The sequence below is a fragment of the Saimiri boliviensis genome, chromosome 11 (assembly GCF_048565385.1).
Source record: "Saimiri boliviensis isolate mSaiBol1 chromosome 11, mSaiBol1.pri, whole genome shotgun sequence".
NCBI lineage: Eukaryota > Metazoa > Chordata > Mammalia > Primates > Cebidae > Saimiri > Saimiri boliviensis.
The window spans coordinates 68,148,884-68,166,779 of NC_133459.1; the positions used below are offsets into that span (position 1 = coordinate 68,148,884).

Below are 17,896 nucleotides of genomic sequence, written 5' to 3' on the forward strand. Positions count from 1 at the left end.
GCAGGTCCCGGAGTCAGACGCGAGGGCCCAGAGTTGTTTCTAGTTGGGCCACGCTCGTCTGTTGCACAAAAGCAAACACTCGTGCAGCCTAGCTGTGGGCCCTCTGAGCAACTGTGCAGCACCCTTTCACCCCCAGTTAAACCCGGAACCACTTAAAAAAAAAATAGTGCCAGATTTGAGCCTGCTCTGTTTTGGAAAATAAACCTTGACAAATTTTAGTAGGTCTAAATTGAATAATCAGTGTGTTTAGGAGTCTGGAAACACTATTATACCGGGGATTTAAGAGATCATTAATATTTAGCCTATAAAAAGATAAGCCCTATTACTATTAAAATATTTTTTAAGACACTGAGGTATAAAATATCGCTCAGTTCTTCTTTTAATAAAATTAGTTTTGTCTTGGGCCTCCACCACAGGGCTGGCAAAAAAAATCTCAGTTTTGTATCAGACCCTCCTTGGACATCAGTGAGAACTACAGAATTCATAGAATCCGAGAAATTGCTGAAGGGCTTCTAGCCTTTAGCTCATTATGGTTCTCACTAGAATACATGTTGCCTAGAACTATATGGTCAAGTCAAATGCAAGAAATTGCTGAAGGGCTTCTAGCCTTTAGCTCATTATGGTTCTCACTAGAATACATGTTGCCTAGAACTATATGGTCAAGTCAAATGCAAGAAATTGCTGAAGGGCTTCTAGCCTTTAGCTCATTATGGTTCTCACTAGAATACATGTTGCCTAGAACTATATGGTCAAGTCAAATGCAAGTGTCCCTGCTGTTCCTATGAGCATTTCTTATTCACTTGCCATGCTTGGCCACTGGATCCTTCACCTGAGCCCCCAATACTTTGGTGCTCATTGTTTGTTTGCTGGATATGTGGTCTTGGAGTAAGGTTTGAGAGAATCTGCCGCTTAATATTCCCAGGCTCAGAAGACAATCTAATGCTCTCTTCATGGGGCCCACCTGCTACCCAATCCCCTTTCCCTAGAAGCACTTATTCAGTGGTATAGATTTAGTGAGAGGTGTAGCAGATGTTCTTACAAGCATTTGTGAAGATTTCACAACCATCTTTGGGCTGCTGGTGGTCCCACACAAGACGTTCTGGGCATCTTAAAACATATTTTAAGATCTGGGTGGAGAAAGGAGGCTGATAGATTTGAAAAATCTAACAATTCATGGAAGTGTGTGGTAAACTCCAAGTAAATCATGCAAAAGGAAGAAAATGAAATGTGGGTTAAAAAGGAGAGTTCCTTTTCAGGTAGAGTAGATAAGATTTTATTCCTGAGTCTATTTCCAGTGAAGACTTTTTGCCTCAGCTCCAGACACAGACAGACACACACACACGCACACGCACACACACACAGACACACATTTTTTCCTAATATATCTTGCATTCACCTCAAAGCCAATGTAGTATTTAAAATACATTACATTCAACCTATCTCCACCTTAGATTTATTCCATTCTAATATTCTCACACTCCCATTCAGCTGAGAGACTGTTTTTAATTTTTCCCTCTCCATCTGACATCCAGTCATCATAAATCAACTCATGTCTTTCTCCAAAGCATCTCTCCTATCTGCCACCACATTATTCATACTGCCATTGCCTTATTTCTGGCCCCAATTATATCCCACATGAATTTCAAGACAGTCTATTATCTGGCCTTAGGGCTAGCACATCTTCTCCCCATTCCCACACCATTCCAAGCTGCTGATGTAAGCTTTCTAAAATAAAAACCTTGTATCTTTTTCCTACCTGAAACTTAAAGCCTTCCATTGCCTTAAAGCTAAAACTCAAATTTCTTGGCTTGATATAGGAGATGAACTCATGATCTATTGTTTATCTACATATTATTTCTTATTTTCTAATATTTTTCGTATTTCTTATTTCTTACATTATTTCTTACTACTCTTACTAGCCTGCAGGTCCTTAAATGGGCCATGATCTCTTCCATCCTACTTCCTTGACATTTTCTCCTGAAATGGCCATCTCCCCTGATTCTGTAACCGCATCTGCTTCTCCAAAGTAAAGCTTCAGTAAAGCCTTCTGTTTTCTATTTCCACCTCCACCAAGGCTGAAAAAGTACCTCTCCTCTTTGTTCTTAAGCAATCTAAACATATGATTTTTTATGGCAAATACCCTATCAGATAGAAATTATTCATTCATTTGTAATTTCTCTCAAGATTATGAACTACTTAATACTGGGGACAACACCTTTCATATTTATAACCCTAAAACCTGGGAGAAAATAGGAAAGTAACATTTTTGTTATTGTATAAATAATTTTGAGTGATAAATAGGTAAAAGCATATTGAATAGAAGAAAGAGCATTAGCAAAAGCTTAAAACTTCTAAAACTACTCATCTCAAAATCAGCACTAATCTCCGTGTTGTCTAAGTGGTCAGTTCTCAGCTCATCAGTGGCTTTTGTCACAATTGGTCATAGCAGCCACCTAGAAATATTAGTCTTACTTGGCTTCCAGGACTTTACACTCTTCTGATTTTTTTTCTTCTACGTCCCTAGTCACTTTTCAGTTTAATATATTTATTCTTCATATCCATTTAGACATATTCTCTTTTCATCTGCATTTATGCCCTTGATGATCTTATATTCTCAAGACCTCACAATAGTAGTTTTCTTCATCTGTTATAGGTCAATGCACAAACTGGCTCAGTTGGAAAGACTTGACCTAGGCAATAATGAATTCAGTGAGCTGGCCAGCCATCTCTATGCTACCATGCTCAAATTATATCTTTCCTAGACTTCTTTCCTGATCTCTAGGCTTGTTTGTACAACTGCATGAGTAACATCTCTAGTTGGCTCTAGAGTAGAGATTTCCAACTGAGCACATAAAACTGAACTTCCAGTCTACCCAAAACCCTGCTCCACTTGGTCTTCCTCATCAGTCACTTGCAGCTGCATCCTTCATATAATAAGAAAAATGGATGTGGTCCAAGCCACCATCACCTCTTATTTGACTTACTACCTTAGCCTCCTATTTCATCTTCCTGCTTCTACTGTTGTCCCCCTCACTCTGTTTATAAGCCTATAATCACAGATATTCTTTTAAAACAAATCATTTTAGAAACATCTTTCATAAAAACCTTTCAGTGACCCCCTATCCTACTCAGAATCAAAGTCAAAGTCTCTACATTCTGCTGTAAGATCCCATATTATGCAACTCCCCATTACATTATCTCTTTATTCCTCCCTCACTCTGTCTTTTTTAGCCATACTGGTCTCCTAAGATGTCTTCAAACAAGCAAAATGGCCCTGCTTTAGAATCTCCATATTAGCATGCTCCTTCATTTCTTTTTAGCTTTGGCTCAAATTTCATCTTCTCATTGAGGACTTACCTGATCACCCTACTAAAAATTAAATCCTTATGTGAATTCTTCCTATCTACCTCTTCTGCTTAACTATTCTCCGTAGCACTTGTAACCTTTTAATATGTTATTTTATTTTATTATTTTGTTTGTTCTAATTCTTCCCTACTGGATGTAAAGTCCTTTGAGGTAGGAATTTTTATCTGTTTTTTTCACTGCCATACCCCAGAGCAGCACATAATACTTTCTCAATAATAGTTTCTGAGTGAAGAAAGAGCACATACTTTTTTTTTTTTTTTTTTTTTTTTTGGCATTTCTGAGTGTCTGATAGTGTCTGGATTGCAGTAGTATTTCACTTAAAGTTCATAAAAGCCCTTTAAGGTAATTTCTACATCCATTTTAAATGTGATAAAACTAAAATTTCTGAGATTTCAGTCATTGGTGCCTCAAGAATTCCTTTATAGGCAGAACTTGAGAGAATTCTGATTAGTGGGGAGATTAAAAAAATCTTTCAGAAAAACACTATCTTTTCTCATATTGTACTTTTACTTGAGAGTGCTTTGAGAAATGCTGACTGCATATGGAGTGCACTTGGGTTCCCTGAACCTTTGACACCAACTTTTGCCCAAGGTTTGTGTATTAGTCTGTTTTCATGCTTCTATAAAGAACTGCTCCAGACTGAGTAATTTGTAAAGAAAAGTTGACTCACAGTTCCACATGGCTGGGCAGGATTTAGGAAATTTAAAATCATGGCAAAAGGGGAAGCAGGCACATCTTACGTGGTGGCAGGCAAGAGAGAGCATGTAAAGGAGGAACTGTCAAGCTCTTACAAAACTATCAGATCTCATGAGAACTCACCTACTTTCATGAGAACAGCATGGGAGAAATCACCCCCATGATCCAATCACCTCTCACCAGGTCCCTCCCTCATGTAGGGATTATGGGATTACAAGGCAAGATGAGATTTGGGTGGGGACACAGCCAAACCACAGCAGTCTGACAACTATTCATTGCTGTAGCTGCTTTCAAGTCAGTATGTTTGGGAGACAATGACTGCAATTTGTCTATAACAGAAGTTCATTTAGGGAGTAGAAAATAATAAGACTGATGATGAAATTGTGCCATATCGAGGTTTTAGAATGGTTTGCTGAGAATTGGGTTCGGCCATTGACTTCCAAACCTGTGGTGACTCTTAAAAATATTGAAGTGAGGCCCCACCCTACACCTCCCACTGGTATAGCTATTTAATAAGCTTCTTGGATTTTTGTTAAGCAGCCAGCCCTTCATTCCAGCCATATTGGCATTTGTGAAAAGATGCTGTAGATTATGGTAAACTACTGAAGGTTTTCAGATGGCAGTTTGCATAGGTTTTGTGTATTTGAGATTTACTTCTTGCTGAAGAGTACCCCTATACAATCAGGTAAATCTGACAGGAAGGTGGTTGAAATGTCTTTTAGAGCAATGTATCATGCACTGCCTCACAATAGTATTTTTCTTCATCTATTATAGGTCAATGCACAAACTGGCCCAGTTGGAAAGACTTGACCTAGGCAATAATGAATTCAGTGAGCTGGTAAGCAATTGCATGTTCTAAACTTGATAAATATACTCCAGGAGATGATTTCTTTTGCTCTGTCTTTGTAAACCAAGGTATTAACTCGATTGCACATTTGCATTTGCTAAATGTAAAAATAAAAATCTGGGAATTAATATTAGCTTTCACTTTTTGAAGAAAAAAAAATGGGGTCAAGCCAGATGCAAACTGACAGTTTTGAACACCAACTATGTGGCAGGTACCATGTTTAGCATGTTACATGTGCTATCTCATTTCATCCTGATTAGACTTGTTGCCATTTTAACTTTACGAAAATGAGCTTAAAATGGTCACCATCATACATAGCTATTATGTGGCTGAACAGGGATTAAACCCAGACTTGATTAACTGCAAAGACCATACCTTAAAAACCTGCTTTGGAGACTTCTCGGTGCCATCACACGAGAGAAGCAAGTCAACAATGGCATTCTGGTTCTTACTGTACTGAAAATGACTTTCCAGTGAACACATTCTCACTGCTAGCAAGACTGGCAGAATTCTGCCTGCTCCTTTTAAACATCCATTATCTTTAAAATTTGCCTGAAGACCAAAATCCCAAATGCAAATCAGAAAGCAAATACTTCCTTCCAAGACAACTCAGCTTTCTCTATCCAGAAGTGTTCCACTTGAATATCTTCAAATTTCAAAAAACTTAATTCCTCTAAAGTGTATTTTAAGTATTTTAAAATTAAAACATTTAAATAAGCAATCCATTCCCTGTCCCAGGTCTGTTACTAGCTATGTGACTTTGTGCAAGTTGCATAACCTCTTTTAGCCTCATTTTCCTCATGTGTAAAATGGGGATTATAATGCCCTCCCTCACACAAGGGTTGTGTGAGAATTAAATGAGATAATGTATGTACAGGATCTGGCAAAAGTTATTCTAATAAATGCCAGTGTGCAAGCTTGAAAGAGTTTAACTCAAACTGTATTTTAAATGCACAAAGAAAATTAATTTGTTTTACTTCAACCATAGCTAATCTGATCATTACCCCAGCCTCCATCAGTTGTTTATTAAGGATAAAAATTGACTTTTATTCTTCTGTGATTAAGTTTATCTGATTTAAGAAGTTAGATAGTCTCTTCATGTTGTGTTTGTCTTTCTTGCATAAAAATTCCTAGTCGCTCATGTTCCTCTCTCCATCCCCTGCTTTCCTCCCTAAGATGGAACTTAGATAAATGCAGAGGAGGCCAGGTTTCTTTGTGACCTGAGCGAAAGGGACTCTCTGGCCTCAGGTTGGTTTTCAGAAGTAGGCTGGCAGTATATGCTGGTCTCTGGGCTGCACTCTGCAGCTGATGCTGCCTCCTGTGTTAAATTGTCAGTTCTGAATCTGCAGTCAGGTCTTTAGGCTCAGGCACAACTCTCTAAGGAGCATTGGTCATCTTCCTCTTTGGGCATTGCCACACTCAGCTCTCACTGGCTATGAATGATTGAGACTGTGCCCTGTCCTCCCTCCAGCACAGGGTAAGCAGTCCATCCCCATTTTGTGTTGTGAAGGGCCGTCACTAACCATGACCCCAGTAGTAGCCCCATGGCATGTCTGCTGGCTCTGCGAGTCCGTATAACATACAAACTGAGAGACGCCCAGTAAAGCTGAACTCCAGAGACTTCTTTACCTGTCAGATTACACAGTCAATTTACTCTGCTTTGGATGCACCCAGTGTTGTTAAAAAGCAGTTTGCCAAGTAGCCTCAACACAGATATTAAGGCAAGAGAAACTCATACATACATAGCCTAATGCGCCTCAGGATTTTTAAAGGAGATATTTATTAATGCAGGTAGAGAGATTGGTGAGGGTGGTAAATAACAGATGGTGGGCCGGGTGCGGTGGCTCAAGCTTGTAATCCCAGCACTTTGGGAGGCCGAGGCAGGTGGATCACGAGGTCAAGAGATCGAGACCATCCTGGTCAACATGGTGAAACCCCCTCTCTACTAAAAATACTAAAAATTAGCTGGGCATGGTAGCGTGTGCCTGTAATCCCAGCTACTCAGGAGGCTGAGGTAGGAGAATTGCCTGAACCCAGGAGGCGGAGGTTGCGGTGAGCCGAGATCGCGCCATTGCACTCCAGCCTGGGTAACAAGAGCGAAACTCCATCTAAAAAAAAAAAAAAAAAAAAAACAGATGGTGGCAAAACTAGTCGTTTTATACTTATTACTTTATAAATCAGTTGTTAAGGATCTAAGATCTGCCCACACTTCAGCAAACATTCAGTATGTTAAATGAATTTCATTTCCATCAGGTATATTAGTCTGCAAGTGTTTCATATGAATATAGATGAATCGGTATTTTACTGTAAAGATCTGGGTCAACAACAATGAATAGGGTGGGTTTATTTTTCAAAACTAGATGTACTAATTATTTTTAAAATGTAATTATTTTTATAATGGATAATGTTTTTAATAAATTATTTTAATGTATGATTTATGTTATCTAAGAAATCCTCTGTGCAGAAATAACTTTTATTTTATGATATACCAGTATTTTATGCTAGGCATAAAATAAGTCTGTTTTTCCATTTTCTTCCTTTACATTTGTTCTAGGACGTTTTATTTGGTAGTGCTTAGGTATTTGAAGGGTGTAACTGTGTAACTTCTTGTTTCTGATGTTACTCACTTTTAATCATAATTTGACTATTATTAGTCATATGCATGGAACTGACTGTTGTTGGAAGAGCAACAACTTTTTTTTGCCTTTTTGCTAGTATATTCCTTCTGAATTATACTTTTATTTATAAGCAGAGGGAATATGTGGGTCATTATGCTCTGTGCTTGAAAATTCGTATAGTTCTTGGCAGTTAAGGTGTTTCAGTTGTTCAGCAATTGATACTGAAGGTTAGTCTTCTAATACATGTCATGCTTGGGTGTGTGAGACAGGTGGCGTCATCCCATCATTAGGTGACCAGTCATGGGCATGGGGGCAAGAGGGTGCTTAGGAAGAGTTAAGCTTGCCTTAAAGTGAAACCAGTTGAACACTTCCTTTCACTTCATTTTGACATGTTCTTTAGTATTTTTTTTTTTCAGTGAGTATTGTGATTGCAAAATAATTGGTTCACTGAATGGGACTGTTTGTCCAGAATCGCACAGGTGTAGCATATTCAGCTGAATGCTACTTCTGTACATGTCTTCAGATTTATTTATACTGTACATGGAACAGCAACAAGTTTTAATAAGAAAATAAGAGACTTTGCTCTCGTAAGAGGCCTCTAGAAGCAATGTCATGTGGAGGAGAGGAGATCAATTTCTCTTCTGTAGCTAGATGTTGACACCATAGGATATTACCATTACATGATTTGTTTTTGCATGACATGGTAAAGAGACAATGTAGAGAGTAGATGACGATAATTTTAAAAATAAAATGTGAAGTCCTAATGAGAACTGAAGTTGGCTTCCTTGAGAAGCAATGTAAATGTCTCAAATAAGATTCATAGTAGCACTATCTACTTTTGGAAGCATTTGTAATAATGGAAAATTCTAAACAAAGGGAATTATTTTATAATTTTAACAACCGTCATCCTCAGAATATTGGACAAAGTTCTGAGAACATCATAAATATTTTATGGGGTTTTTTTTTGTTTCTTTCATGAATTGTTTTGCTCAACATAAAATTAATAAATACTCATTTTTAAAAAAAATTAGAAAGCTAAAAAGTGAAAAAATGAAAGTAAGGATCATTCATGATCTCATCCTATATATAACCATTGTTAATATTTTTTGGTATATTCTTCCCCTCACTCCCATTGTCTTTTAATGAAGTAAAACAAGTATTATTTGGGATCAGATCAAAGATGAAACACTATTAGGCTGATATATGGAAGCAGGTAACATCAACCCTTAAAGATCATCTGTGTATTCTGAGTGGAACAGGCTTCTGTGTCACAGAATAATTAGGAACTCCCAACTGTTGTGGAACAGTCAGGGAGAGTAAAACAGATTCCTTGACCCATCAGGGTAGAAAGCCCTATGGTAGGAACATTTTTGAGGTATATATATATATATATATATATATCTCCCCAATGAACTAAAAGTCTGTATTTGTCCTAAACTGGTAGAAGAAATAATGGATCCACCCCTCAAAGCACATCACCATGCATGAGAAATATACAGGAAAATGGAGGAGATTGTGCAGCAGAGCTTGAAAAATGAAGGGATCAACCTCTTTGCTGACTATGGCCAACCCTCTTCTAATCTAGACCCAGCTTCGAGCTGCAAGCCTCCTTCACTGCCTCTCTCCTCCCCTCCCTGTGCTGGAAAGAAGAGGGCTATTCTATAAAGGAGATTGTCACTCTGGGCCCCAACAACTCTGCCCTGGGAACCTTCATCAGAAGAGTCAATCCTAAGAAACAAAATGTACTTTTTCGTAAGCCAGAAAGAAAGAAGATCCCAGCCTAGAGGAGACTAACAAACTAAGTGGGAAGTAGTCTATATGTGGTTTAGAGTTCAGGAATTCAAAAAAAGCAGCATGGGCAGGGACCAACTGACCAGAGTGACAATGGATAGCAGGGAAGGAAGGCAGGGAGTACAATGGCTGTTGGAGGAGCAGCTCCCCTTATGTGAAATTCGCTTGTCTTTGTCCCCACCAAAGGACTCCTAAAAAGAATAACTGAAGAGTGCTATTTCAAGAAGGACCCAGTTTCCCTATCCTGTGCTGTTCAAGCAGAGGGTACTTGAATAGATTTAAAATTGTACTATAAGTATGGCATAATACATACTGGTTATATGTGTCTACACAGATATTTCTACCTATCAAATTGGAATTACAGTGGCCATACTATTTTATTTTAAAACATGGTTATCAAATTCAAATAATTAGATTCCTTACAGACATTATAATTTATAACCTTTCTTTTTAGTTAAACTAGAAAGACTGCCAAATAATAAATACAAAATAAACACTAAGTTAAGACCTGAGTTTAAAAGAAAAAAATGAAATCAAAGAGGCTTGATATTATATCAATGTTTTTCATTTAAAAAGATAAATTTATTATAAAATTTATTAAGAGGTATAGTTAAGTGTGGAGAAAAAAAGGTGAAACACAAAATGGTCAACAAGTAATTGGGATAATTTATAGAGTGGTATTCCTAATGGAATGTTAATTTCTGGGTTAGAGAAGTGATTTGATTAACATGAGGAGAACGTTAAAAACTTTACACCTGAAATTCCCTTGTAGCTTTGGGGCTAGGGTTGCTAGTAATTTTCCAATATGGGACACTAATGTCCAAAGCATGGTTAGGTACAAAGTACCAGACCAGAACATGGAAAACCCTATTTAAGAACTAGGGATATATTGAGAAAATGATATTGTTTGTATAGCAGAGTAGGAGAACTAGAATATGCTGCTCTGATTTCTGAAATATCAATTCAAGGAACTAGCTCACTTATGGGAACTGGTTATCTGGAAGGTTTTATAGGGCTGGCAGGCAAGGTAAAAATCCTGGAAATCCAGGTCAAAGTTAATGCTGCGAAGGCCAGTCAGCAAGGTGAGCTGGCAGGCTGTCTTGAGGCAGGATAACTAGTGAAGATGACTTTCACAAACATGTATCCCATAAGATGGTGTATGTAATATATGTTTAAGTAACAGAACATAATAAAACATACCCTGTGAACCCACTACAAGGTTCTTACCAGCTGGAACGTTGCCAATCATGTGCAGCTGCCTGTATCCTCCTCCCCAATCCCATCATTCTTTCTTATCCCTAGAGAGAACTACAATCCTGAATTTAAAATTCCGCTGCTGTAGTTTTATCCCATTTGTATGTATCTCTAAGTACTGTGTTGTTGCACTTCGCTTTTTCTCAAGATACATTTCTAAAAATGTATCTATACCACAATGTATTTATCTTATCCTTCCTTATCTTCATGAATAATCACTTTTCTCCAGTTGTTTGTTATTACATTGTTGTATGAATATTCTTATAAGTGTTCATATGCAAACGTTTATCTAGGGTATACATTTGGAACTGGAATTTCTTGGTCATAAGTTATGCACATATTCATCCTAAAAAAAGTCTCTGTCAAAATATTTGTACTCATTTACCAATGATGTGTAAGAGTTCTTGTGCCTCCTATCTTCCCCAACACTTGACAGTGTCCAGCTTCTTATTTTTGCCAACATAAGGGCTGCAAAATATCATCTCATTATTATCTTAATTTGTCTATCCCTGATTTCTAATGAGATGGATGATTTTTTTTTCATATGTTTGTGGCAGTTTGTGTTTTCTCTTTTGTTAAATGACTGTTTATGTATTCTTGCTCATTTTTCTACTGGTTGTCTTCTTGTTGATTATGGAAATCTTTGATATATTTTACATACTAATCCTTTGTTGGCTGTAGGTATTGTAGTTAGTTCTTTTCAGTCTCTGGAGAGTCTTTTTACTTGACATGCTATATTTTGATGGATAGAAGGTCTTAAATGTAATATAAGAAGATGTATGCATTTTTGTGTATAGTACATTTTCTGTTTGGCTTTCCCTCCCTAAAGCCAAAACATTTTTTTAATATGTTTTCTTCTAAACATTTGAAGGTTTAAATTTTTCATAATTAAATTGGTTTCTGTGGGGGGCTTAATTATTTATACTGTGTATTTTTTCCCACAGACTCAGTTTTCCAAACACGATTTATTAAGTAGCGCTTCCTTTCAACATGAGTATGACTATCACCTCTTAACAAAATGTGATTTCTATACATCCATGAATTACTTTCTTCATTTTCTAGGTACGAAAACTACGTGTTTCTAATTAGCACAAACAATAAGTTTTGACAGCAGATAGGGCAAGTTTCTCAAACTTAGGCATCTGGACATTTGCTTTTTGTATACATTTAGAATCAGTTGATCAAGTTTCTCAAAAAGAAAAAATGTTGGGTCTTGATTAGCATGGCATTGACCCTATAACACAATTTTTTACTGGAATGATAATAACAAGTTTTTTATTCTTTTATCATATCAAATCTTTTTAGGCATCAATGTGACATACATCTTCATTTATTTTCTATTTTAATATCTAAGTTTTATGATTTTCTTCAGAAAAATATTTCACACATTTTTAATTAATTTATTCCTAAATACATTACTTTTAAATTGTAGACACAAATGTGCCTCTTCAAAAATTATAGTCTCCAGTTGCTTGTTGCAGGATTTTATTTTTTCTTCTAAATTTATTTTAGTTCAGGGGGTATTGATATCTCATTTTTTTCCTTTTATTCTGTTAATACAAAATAACTAATGTAAAACCACCTTTGCATTTCTGAAATACATACAAATATTCTTACAAACCTTCTATATAAATTATGTGGTTCATTCCTGCTTAGAATTTGTAAAAAATCTGTACTCATTAGTGAGATTTGTATACATTATTCTTACATACTTTATCTGTAGGTTCATATTACTCATCAATTTTGGAAAATTATCAGCCCTGTCTCTTTAAATGTTTTCTGTTCTGTCTCTTTTACTGGAATTTAGATTAAATAGAAAGATGAATATAAACTCATAAGTGCTTAGGAATCACTAGCTATTTTTATTAATTATTTTAATTTTCTTCTGAAAAAGCAATCAGAGAAGAGGTAATTTTAAAATCTTTCATATCCATAAAGAGAGTTTTTCTTACTTTTATACATAAAAGCATGAAGTATTAATTCCCCCAAAATTTAGAGACTTGATGATGAGCCTATTTTGAGAGTGTTTTCAACGTTTTTCAACTACTTAAGGTACCCACTACTCACAAAGATATTTCTAAATTATAGGCTACTCAGTTTCTGGATTAAACAATAAAATATTATTTTAAAAACAAAACATCTTAATGATAGCAGTAAAAATATTTAAAGAGCAAGAAAAATTATTCTATGTGAAAAAGAAATTTAAATTTAATTTTTTAAACACAATGTAAAGTTGGATTGAATTTAAAAGTTCAATATTTCAGCAGGAAATGAGTAGTATCATTTTAACTAACATGACACAGTAAATCAGACAGTATATTTAAAAATATTTTATAAATTTAGCCATACATGGACTATATTAGAAGACTTGTATTCTATAAAACTTCTTTATAAAAAAGCTTTAGGGGATGGATCCAATATGGCTGAATAGGAACAGTTCTGGAGTGCAGTTCCCAGTGAGAACAATGCAGAGGGTGAGTGAACACTGCATTTCCAAATGAGTTATTCCTGCCCACAGACCAGGAGATTCCTGGGCCAAAAAGTGCCACAAGTTTCCAGCACGGCTGTATCAGCCAGCACAGCAGATCTCCACACAAAAATTCACACAAATGTTGGTGGCTGTTTCAACTGGTGTCTGCCTGGAATGCCTGGGAGACAGAACTGCCCATTCAACTGAAAAAAACGGAGCTGAAACAGGGAGCCAGGTGATCTAGCTCAGTGGTTCTCACCCCCACAAAGACCAGCAATCTGAAACACTCTGGATTGAGAGTTTCATAGCAAGTGCAGCTATCCCTGGGACAGTCCAGCTCTGCTGGGGGATGGGTGTTCACCACTACTGAGGCAGTTCACCACTACTGAGGCAGTCCGCCACTACTGGGGCACTCTGCCATTACCGAGGCAGTCCACCATTACTGAGGCAGACCACAGTTACCAAGGCAGTTCTAACTATACCTCTATAAACAAAACCACAAGGAAGTTCAGACAGCAGCTGGGCAGAGCCCACAGCAGCTCAGCAACACCTCTGCTGGCAGATTGTGACTAGGCTACCTCCTTGCTGGACAGGGCAGCTCTGAAAAAAGGCAGCAGCACATCAGGAACATATAAATAAAGCCCCACCTTCCCAGGACCGAGCACCTGGGAAAAAAGGCGGTTATGAGTTCTGTTCTAGCAGACTTAAACATACCTGCCCAGCAGCTCTGAACAGAACAACAGAGCTCACAGCTCAGCACTTGAGCTCCTATAAGGGACAGACTGTCTCCTCAAGCAGCTCCCTGACCCTCACATATTCAAAGAGTCACCTCATAAAGGAGAGCTAAGGCTGACATGTGGCAGGTATCCCTTTAGGATGAAGATAAAAGAAGAAGAAACTGGCAGCAATCCTTACTGTTCTACAGCCACTACAGGTGATCCCCAGACAACCAGGGTCTGGGGAGAACCTCCAGCTCTCCTACAGCAGAGGGGCCTGACTGTTAGAAGGAAAACTAAAAACAGAAAGAAATAACTTCATCATCAACAAAAATGATGTCCCCTCAGAGATGCCATCCAAAAGTCACCAACTACAAAGACCACAGGTAAATAAATCCACAAAGATGGGAAGAAACCAGCACAAAAAGGATGAACACACTCAAAACCAGAATGACTCTCCTCCTCCAAGGGATCACAACTCCTCGCCAGCAAAGGAACAAAGCTGGATGGAGAATGAGTCTGATAAATTGAGAGAAACATGCTTCAGAAGGTGAGTAATAACTAACTTCTCTGAGCTAAAAGAACCTGTTCTAACCCAATGCAAAGAAACTAAGAACCTTGAAAAAAGGTTTGATGAAATGCTAATCAGAATAAACAGCTTAGAGAAGAATATAAATGACTTAATGGAGCTGAAAAACACAACATGAGAACTTCATGAAGCATACAGAAGTTTCAATAGCCAAATCGACCAAGCAGAAGAAAGGACATCAGAGGTTGAAGATCAACTCAATGAAATAAAATGAGAAGGCAAGATTAGAGAAAAAAGAGTGAAAACAAATGAACCAAGCCTCCAAGAAATATGGCATTATGTGAAAAGACCTACTGTACACTTGATAGGTGTACCTGAATGTGACGGAGAGAATGAATTCAAGCTGGAAAATACTCTTCAGGATATTATCCAGGAGAACTTCCCCAACCTAACAAGGCAGGCCAATATTCAAGTCCAGGAAATACAGAGAACACTACAAAGATATATCTCAAGAAGAGCAACCCCAAGGCATATAATCATCAGATTCAACAGGGTTGAAATGAAGGAAAAAATGCTAAGGGCAGCCAGAAGAAAAGGATGGATTACCCAAAAAGGGAAACCCATCAGACTCACAGTAGATCTCTGTGCAGAAACCCTACAATCCAGAAGAGAGTGAGGGCCAATATTCAACACCCTTAAAGAAAAGAACTTTCAACCTAGAATTTCATATCCAGCTAAACTAAGCCTCATAAGCAAAAGAGAAATAAAAACTTTTACAAGCAAGCAATTGCTGAGAGATTTCGTCACCACCAGGCCTGCCTTACAAGAACTCCTCAATGAAGCATTCCTGAATGAAGCACTACAAATAGAAAGGAACAACCAGTACCGGCTACTCCAAAAACATACCAAATAGTGAAAAGCATCAACGCAATGAATAAACTGCATCAACTAATGGGCAAAACAACTAGCTAGCATCAAAATGGCAAGATCAAATTCACACATAACAATATTAACCTTAAATATAAATGGGCTAGATGACAAGAGACACAGACTGGCAAATTGGATCAAAAGTCAAAAACCAGTGTGCTTCATCCCAGGGATGCAAGGCTGGTTCAACATACACAAGTCTGTAAACATAATCCACCATATAAACAGAACCAAACACAAAAACCACATGATTATCTCAATAGATGCAGAGAAAGTCTTTGACAGAATTCAACAGCCCTTTATGCTAAAAACTCTCAATAAACTAGGTATAGACAGAATGTATCTCAAAATAATAAAAGCTATTTACAACGAACCCACAGCCAATATCATACTGAATGGGCAAAAACTGGAAGCATTCCCTTTGAAATCTGGCACTAGACAAGGATGCCCTCTCTCCCTACTCCTATTCAACATAGTATCGGAAGTTCGAGCCAGAGCAATGAGGCAAGAAAAAGAAATAAAGGGTATTCATTAGGAAAGGAAGAAGTCAAATTGTCTCTATTTGCAGGCAACATGGTTGTATATTTACAAGACCCCATCATCTCAGTCCAAAATCTCCTTAAACTGATAAGCAGCTTCAGCAAAGTCTCAGGATAGAAAATCAATGTGCAGAAACCACAAGCATTCCTATACACCAATAACAGACTTAAAGAGAGCCAAATCAAGAACCAACTGCCATTCACAATTGCTACAAAGAGAATACAATACCTAGGAATACAACTAACAAAGAACATAAAGGACCTGTTCAAGGAGAACTACAAACCACTGCTCAAGGAAATAAGAGAGGACACAAACAGATGAAAAAACATTCCATGTTCATGATTAGGAAGAATCAATATTGTGAAAATGGCCATACTGCCAAAAGTAATTTATAGATTCAATGCTATCCTCATCAAGCTACCTATGCCCCTCTTCACAGAACTGGGAAAAAACCACCTTGAACTTTATATGAAACCAACAGAGAGCCCACATAGCCAAGACAATTCTAAGCAAAAAGAACAAAGCTGGAGGCATCATGCTACCTGACTTCAAACTATATCACAAGGCTACAGTAATCAAAACAGCATGGTACTGATACCAAAACAGAGACATAGACCAATGGAACAGAACGGAGGCCTCAGAGGCAACATCGCACATCTACAACCATCTGATCTTTGACAAACCTCACAAAAATAAGCAATGGGGAGAGGATTCCCTGTTTAATAAATGGTGTTGGGAAAACTGGCTAGCCATGTGCAGAAAGCAGAAACTGGACCCCTATCTGACACCTTACACTAAAATTAACTCCTGATGGATTAAAGACTTAAACATAAGACCTAACACCATAAAAACCCTAGAAGAAAACATAGGCAAAACCATTCAGAACATAGGCATAGGCAACGACTTCATGACCAAACCGCCAGAAGTATTGGCAACAAAAGCCAAAATAGACAAATGGGATCTAATTAAACTCCACAGCTTCTGTACAGCAAAAGAAACAATCATTAGAGTGAACCAACAACCAACAGAATGGGAAAACGTTTTTACAATCTACCCATCTGACAAAGGGCTGATATCCATAATCTAGAAAGAACTAAAACAGATTTACAAGAAAAAAACAAGCCCATTCAAAAGTGGACAAGGGACGTGAACAGATACTTTTAAAAAGAAGATATTTATGAGGCCAACAAACATGATAAAATGCTCATCATCACTGGTCATTAGAGAAAACCACATCGAGATACCATCTCACACCAGTTAGAATGGCGATTATTAAAAAATCTGGAGACCACAGATGCTGGAGAGGATGTGGAGAAATAGGAACACTTTTACACTGTTGGTGGGAGTGTAAATTAGTTCAACCATTGTGGAAGACAGTGTGGCAATTCCTCAAGGACCTAGAAATAGAAATTCCATTTGACCCAGCAATCCCATTACTGGATATATACCCAAAGGATTATACATCATTCTACAGTAAAGACATATGCACATGTATGTTCATTGTGGCACTGTTTACAATAGCAAAGACCTGTAACCAACCCAAATACCATCAATGATAGACTGAACAAGGAAAATATGGCACATATACACCATGGAATACTATGCAGCCATAAAAAACAATGAGTTCATGTCCGTTGTAGGGATGTAGATGAATATTGAAACCATCATTCTCAGCAAACTGACACAAGAACAGAAAACCAAACACATGTTTTCACTCATAGGCAGGTATTGAACAATGAGAACACATGGACACAAGGAGGGGAGCACCACACACTGGGGTCTATTGTGGGGGAATAGGGGAGGAACAGAGGGGGTTAGGGAGGTTGGGGAAGGATAACATGGGGAGAAATGCCAGATATAGGTGACAGGGGGATGGAGGCAGCAAACCACATTGCAATGTATGTACAATCATCAATCCTGTTGCAATCCATCAGTGTAACAATTAATAATCCTGCTTGTTTTTCACATGTACCCAATAACCTAAAGTGCAATAAAATCTATTTTTAAAAAAAAGAAAAGCTTTAAAATATATTCTGCGCTCTACAAATCACCATTTTAAATGCTTAGTAAGGCTACAGATTATAAGAAGCAAGAATGTTAATATTTAAATGGAATTTATTTCTGTTGGCTTTACTGACTTTA

General features: G+C 37.5%; 1 protein-coding gene across 8 annotated transcripts in view; it reads left to right on the forward strand.

Moving 5' to 3' along the window:
* The window catches only part of LRRC7 (leucine rich repeat containing 7), a 565,757-nt gene that overhangs the window by 361,535 nt on the left and 186,326 nt on the right, over nucleotides 1–17,896 (forward strand). For 7 of the 8 annotated variants that reach the window (XM_039474488.2, XM_074381000.1, XM_074381001.1 and 4 more), the window contains exon 8: nucleotides 4,837–4,900. In XM_039474488.2, the coding sequence (XP_039330422.1) occupies nucleotides 4,837–4,900 (64 nt within the window). Of the gene's footprint in view, nucleotides 1–2,653; nucleotides 3,615–4,836; nucleotides 4,901–17,896 lie in introns of those variants that run through there. The other variant, XM_074381007.1, reaches the window with a different exon arrangement.